Below are 6,405 nucleotides of genomic sequence, written 5' to 3'. Positions count from 1 at the left end.
TTAATTCATTAATTAATAATTCATGAATTATTCCAGATATTTATATTATAATTCCCCCCCCCCAGGAAATCATTAATACAGTGTGTGTCTATATATATATATATGTGTGTGTGTGTGTGTGTGTATATATATGTGTGTGTGTGTGTGTGTGTGTGTATATATACACATACAAGCATACAGTACACACAAACACAAATAATATATATATATATATATATATATATATTAATGCATACATGTTAAAATGTTATATATGTTTAACATGTTTACATTTTTATGTAAACGTATAAATGTGTGTGTGTATACAGTACATATATATTCCTGAAAAAACAGTAACTAACAGTAACTTTGCAACTAAATGTCAACTAGCAGTTATTAGAGTATTAGTAGACTGTCTGCTTAATATATTCTAACACTTTATTTTGATAAGTCCACAACATACAATATACTGACTATGAGAAACTTTGCAAGTATGTCAACTTATTCTACTAACCCTAAACCTAACCTAACAGTCTACTCTGAGAGTTAGTAGACATGTAGTTGCAAATTAATGAGAATTAGTTGATATGTAGTTACAAAGTTACTTATAGTTAGTAGAATGTCTAAAGTGGATTATCAAAAAGTGTAACCATATTTTTTATTATAACTGCAACATTAATATCTGCAACATTTTAACTGCTTTATGTTTATACAATAGTTATGTCACTGAAATAAATTAATTCATTATTCATGAATTCCCTAAAACAAAAAATAAAACAAAATACCCTAAACAAAAAAACAAAAACAAAAAAATTCCCTAAAATAAAATAAAACAAAAACAACAACAAAATGGTATTCCATTAAAAAAATGATTTCCTTAAAATGATAAAAAAAGTATTTCCTTGCCCATTGATGATGGCTGTACATCTTATATAAAGATATATTTGTGGGCTTCAACTTGTATATATGTGTATTATAAATGAGGCCCCGGGTTTTTCGTTCTCGCATTTGTACGATCCGCAGAATCATCCTGTACGATGAATGATGCAGGAAAGAGCTTGTGATGGTACTAAAAAAAAGTTCCTTTCTTAAATCCTAAGAAGTGTTGGAGTTCGGTCGAACTACACGGTAGTTTCGTTTCTCCAGGGTCCGGTGCGTATATTCCCCGTGATGTCGGACGGATACAGCGCATTTCCCTTCAGGATGCCGTTCTGATTGGCCAGCGACTGTCTGCGGGCGTGCAGCTCTATATGCGCGTGATGCAAATCGTCCTCCGCGAGTTTCCCGCACAGAAAGCTCTCGCCCGCGTCGAGGAGCTCGTCTTTTGCGCAGCACATGTGATGATGGTGGCAGAGCGTGAGCGCCTCGTGAGGGCAAACTTCGTGAGCCAAGTGGCAAATGTGGGCATGTGGGCTGTTAGCGCGCGAGCTGTGCGCGCTAGTGGCGTCCGCTCCAGAGGGAATGCGCAATGCTAGTTCGCGTTGGCGCCTTGTTTTAGTTCTGACGGGTTTGGAGCAGCGGTGCAATCGCACGGCGGGTCGGTAACCGTCATGGTCGGCGTGGAGAAGCACATGCGCGCTTGTTTCGTCTTCTAGGAGCTGTTGCGAATGCAGAGCGGCGCAACACGGTGAAACCGGCGTCAGGCAGGTCACGTGATTTTGCGCGGCGGCGCGACATGCGCAGTGAACAGGTTTCCCACCATCTAGATGGCAGTGGGAGTGGGCGTCGCCGTTTATGTTGAGTTTGTGGGCGTGGCTGTGGGTGTGGCATGCGTTGGAGGGGCGTCGCCCGGGACAGCATGCGCACCAGCAGTGCCAGACATCATCGCGTTTTGCGCAATGATGAATCAAAACGAACAACCCGAGCGTGACGGAAAACGCCCCGTATAAGCAGCTGAAGATCATATCCAGAAAGTGGCCTTGCGAAACGGCAAGTGCGCCGAACGTCCACGTGGCTGCGAATAAAAACAGCGTGAACGCCGTCGTCCGCAGCTGGGCTTTAAACGAGTGTTCGTTGGCCAGCGTGGATGGGTTGATGAGCCCCGGGCAGCCGCCGTGACACCGTCCGCTCGCCGGCTCCCCCTGGTGGACGTCAGAGAGCCGCTGCTGCTCCTCGCTCACCGCCTTCAGCTCGTATTTCCGCTCGGGGTGTTTGCGCAGCTGGATGATGGTGCACAAGAAGTAGACGCAGGTCACTAGGATGATGAAGCCCACGGGGCCGTAGAAGGCGCCCAGACTCGGCTCCCACGCCATCCAACAGCTGCAAACACAGGAGATAAACATTACTGAACATGTTTGCATGCATGCTAATTTATTAAGGATCATTAAACACAAAGGAAAATCAGTTCTGTCAGAGATCAGATCAGAGCGATGTGTAAAACCCAAAGCCGACGCAGAAGACAGACAAAATTAGAAAAAGATGAGAAAACGTATATATGATATCACTCCAGATATGCTAGAGTTTACTTTAAATGTCTGTGACATTAAACCAGATGTTATTTAGATATAGTTAGATATAAACGTTTATAGTGTTAAATATATATAAATCTAAATCTAAATTGTTGCTAAGTTGAAGTTCAAGTACTAAAATACTAAAACTAAAATAAAAACACTTTTATTGTTTAATTAAAATACTTTTTTTGTTTAAAAAAACGAAACCTGAAATATAAAAACAAAAGATATTTCAAATTATTAATTAAAAAACTATATTTAAAACTGTAATAAACATGCCTGAAATCAATACAAAATCTAATTTAAAATATTAATAAAAACTAACAGCTGCAAACACAGGAAATAAACATTTCTGACCATGTTTGCATGCATGCTATTTTATTAAGGATCATATTCTGGTTACTCAACATTCAGATTTTAGCAATATGGCAGCACTGACACTGACATCGGATTAGAATAAAACTTGAACTGAACGAAGATGAATAATGACACTACTGTATTTTGTAGAGCTGCTTTATAGAATAATTGAATTTGTCTCATAATTGATGAATTTTGCAACATTGATAAATATACAATCTGCAATGGTACAGATAAATTAAATTAATGAAAATGCAAAATAGAGTTGTTATTGTTAACTTAAAAATTGTTTTCTGTAATTGAAGTAAAGCTAAAATAAAATAAAATAAAATTAGATGAAAAACTTAAACCTAAAAACTTAACCCTAATGAAAATGAAATAGAAATGTTGCCTTGTCGAGTACTAAAATGATTAAATCTGAATTGAAAATAAAGCTATATAGAAATATAAAAAAACTAATAAAATGATAAAAGCAAATCACAAAATTACTAAAACTAAAATGAAAACTACAAATTAAATAGAATTTGTTTCATAACTGATCAACTTTGCAGATTGTATATTTATCAGTGTTGCAAAGATACAAATTAATTAATTAAAATGCAAAATAGAAGTGTCTTCAGTGTTGTTGTTTTTAACTAAAACTTAAAAATTGTTTTCAGTAATTGAAATAAAGCTGGGGGAAAAAATATTAGATGAAAAACTAAAAACTTAACCCTAATGAAAAAAGAAATGTTGACTTTACGACTAACTGAAATAAGTTTTAGTATTAAAGTTGAAGTATTAAAATGACTAAATCTGAAATAAAAATAAAGCTATACAGAAATATAAAAAAACTAATAAAAATTACAAAAGCACATAGCAAAATTACTTAAAGTAAAATTAAAATTGAACAAAAATAATAATAGTACATAAATAACAAATACCTTCACTAGAGGTCTCAGACTTATGGACCCTTTTATGCATGCAAGAATGCAACCAAATATTACATAAAAAATTAAAAGTTTAAGAATCAGTCATAGTGACTGAGCATTACTCTGAATGGAGGGTCGGGTCCCATTCAAAGTCTGTGGTGGTTACAGATCTGCATGCGTCATTCAATTCATTTGAGCAGTTTGACCATATTTAATATGTAGTAAGATACTTTAAGTGACTCATATATATGAAAGAGTGTCGAACAAACTTGTCTAAGAACACATCGGACTGATTTAGCTGCTACTCACAATGGCGTCTGCTCTCCGCTGCCGTAGTTCTCGATGCTGATGGCTGCTGTGATGCCGCAGATGATGAAGGGAACTCCTGCACTCACTAAATAAAACCTGCAGACACAAAACACACAAAAAACAAATGATCACATTCTCTCCTGCTTCATGCGGTTTCAACATGATGATGCTAAAAATACAGCGTCAGGTTTCATCAAACACTGGAGTAACAGTGATGAGAGAGTGTTTCTGATGGATTTATTTGACCTGTCAGGACTGTTTGAGAGAAGCATTAAACACAAAGGAAAATCAGTTTCTACAGAAATCAGATCAGAGCGATGTGAAAACCCAAAGCCAACGCAGAAGACAGACAAAATGAGAAAAAGATGATAAAACGTGTATATCACATCACTCCAGAAATGCTAGTTTGCTTTAAATGGCTGTGACATTAAACCAGATGTTATTTAGATAGTTAGATAGAAACATGTTTATAGTGTTAACTAAATATACATTTTAGATGGAAAAAAGTGTTGCTAATAACTGAAATTAAACTGAAACAAAAACACTTTTATTGTCTTATCAAAATACTTTTATTGTTTAAAAATGAAACCTGAAATATAAAAACAAAAGATATTTAAAAAAAACATTTATTTATTTAAAGAAAAAATGTGATAAACTTGCATTTGATTATTTTTATTCAGATTTTTACTGTATTTTACTACTTGCATTGAAATTAAACAAACTAAAATACAAACAGACTATTTAGAAATAAACTAAAATTAAAGTGAAACCTGAAATCAATACAAAATCTAATTCAAAATATTAATAAAAATGAATAAAACTAATAAATAAAAACTATAATTTAAAGAAAAAAATGTGATAAACATGCATTTGATAATTTTTATTAAGATTTTTACTGCATTTTACTACTTGCATTGAAATTAAACAAACTAAAATACAAATAAACTATTTAGAAATACACTAAAATTAAAGTGAAACCTGAAATCAATACAAAATCTAATTCAAAATATTAATAAAAACTAATACAACTAATAAATAAAAACTATAATAATAATAATAATAATTCATATAAAGTAAAGTAATTAAATATGCTCTTCCCTGCATTTAAGTAAAAACAGTGTGAAAAAGATGCATTTGATTATTTTTAATCAAATTTTTACTGTATTTTACTACTTTCATTAAACATTTTGACTGTACTTAACTACAGTTTGGTTAAAATTAGAAATACATGAATAGAAAAGTTACCAAAATATGTAATAATTTACTTATGTCGCTTCAAACCTGTATGACTTTCGTTCTTGATTTTCACGTGAAGATACTGAGCGATAAAAAAAGCTCTTATTCATGTAATGAAAGCGAATGAGGACCCAGAATGCCTGTCTTCACGCTCAGCTTTACAATCACATCTTCATGAATCAGCTGAAGACACTTGAGAAATGGAGGAAGACTATGACCTGGTGGAAGGTCACGCTGATAGGACGCAGAGCTGATGTGATTCTGTGTGTGTGTGTGTGTGTGTGTGAAATTGATTTTCTGTCACAGACGACATTATAGTCAATCACGGGAGATCGGCACAGCAAGCAAAGATACACCAGCGTCAGCACATTATCTACTTTCAGAAACAACACACACACACACACACGGTTTGAGGGGAGTGAACTACATGCGTGCTCTCCAGAATAACATACAAGCAAATGAGTGTAATTTCAGGCGGTGTTATGACATCTGAATAGGATCCCGGCGCGTCTCTGCGGCGCTCGTGTTTGTGGAGATTAAAACGGCCGCCCTCTGAGCGCAGATGCGCGGGTTAGTCCACACTGCATAATTCATGAAATTATCCAACGTTTGAAGAAAAAGCTGTCTGCTGTGTGATACAGAATGCAGCCGTTTAGAAAACTCAAAACAAATCTCACACAGTCTCTTCTGCTCACCCAGGCTGATGAAAAACGCAGTAAAAATTGTGAAATATTATGAAATTGTGAAAATAGCTGTTTTCTATGTGAATATCTGTTAAAATGTAATTGATTTCTGTGATCAAAGCTGAATTTTCAGCATCATTAACAACACCAAGCTGCGGCAGACGGAGACACTGAAGAGGGACTTCACATCTCCAGGACGCTACGCTCCATATGACTAGTAAGCCAATTCTCAAATAACTGCCATGATGACTTTTGTTCTACCCGCTTAAATGATAGAAGTACTTGCGCTGTCCAATCTATAAAGACTGTGTCTGTTCCCTGAATAGGGAGGTCAAAATATAAATTTAATTATTTTTCTCTTAGGACTTTTGGTAGTACCTAGGATAGCAAAGTCCACTAAAGGAGGTAGAGCTTTTTCGCATTTGGCTCCCAAACTCTGGAATAGCCTTCCTGATAACGTTCGGGGTTCAGACACACTCT

The 6,405-nt window shown here is 35.5% G+C and overlaps 1 protein-coding gene across 1 annotated transcript in view; it reads right to left on the bottom strand.

Annotated features, from left to right (window-relative positions):
• Positions 1 to 886: 886 nt before the first annotated feature.
• Positions 887 to 6,405, bottom strand: part of LOC107750141 (adhesion G protein-coupled receptor A3-like) — a 134,447-nt gene continuing 128,928 nt past the window's right edge. Inside the window, exons 13-14 of the mRNA XM_016565408.1 lie at positions 4,007 to 4,102; positions 887 to 2,238 (exon numbers count right to left, since the gene is read on the bottom strand). Of these exons, the coding sequence (XP_016420894.1) occupies positions 1,101 to 2,238; positions 4,007 to 4,102 (1,234 nt within the window). The 3' untranslated portion in view covers positions 887 to 1,100. The remainder of the gene's footprint in view (positions 2,239 to 4,006; positions 4,103 to 6,405) is intronic.

This window comes from Sinocyclocheilus rhinocerous, unplaced genomic scaffold (genome assembly GCF_001515625.1).
Source record: "Sinocyclocheilus rhinocerous isolate Xijiao unplaced genomic scaffold, SAMN03320098_v1.1 scaffold1822, whole genome shotgun sequence".
NCBI lineage: Eukaryota > Metazoa > Chordata > Actinopteri > Cypriniformes > Cyprinidae > Sinocyclocheilus > Sinocyclocheilus rhinocerous.
Note: the sequence above shows the minus strand (reverse complement) of the source record. Positions and strands in the feature narration are given on the sequence as shown.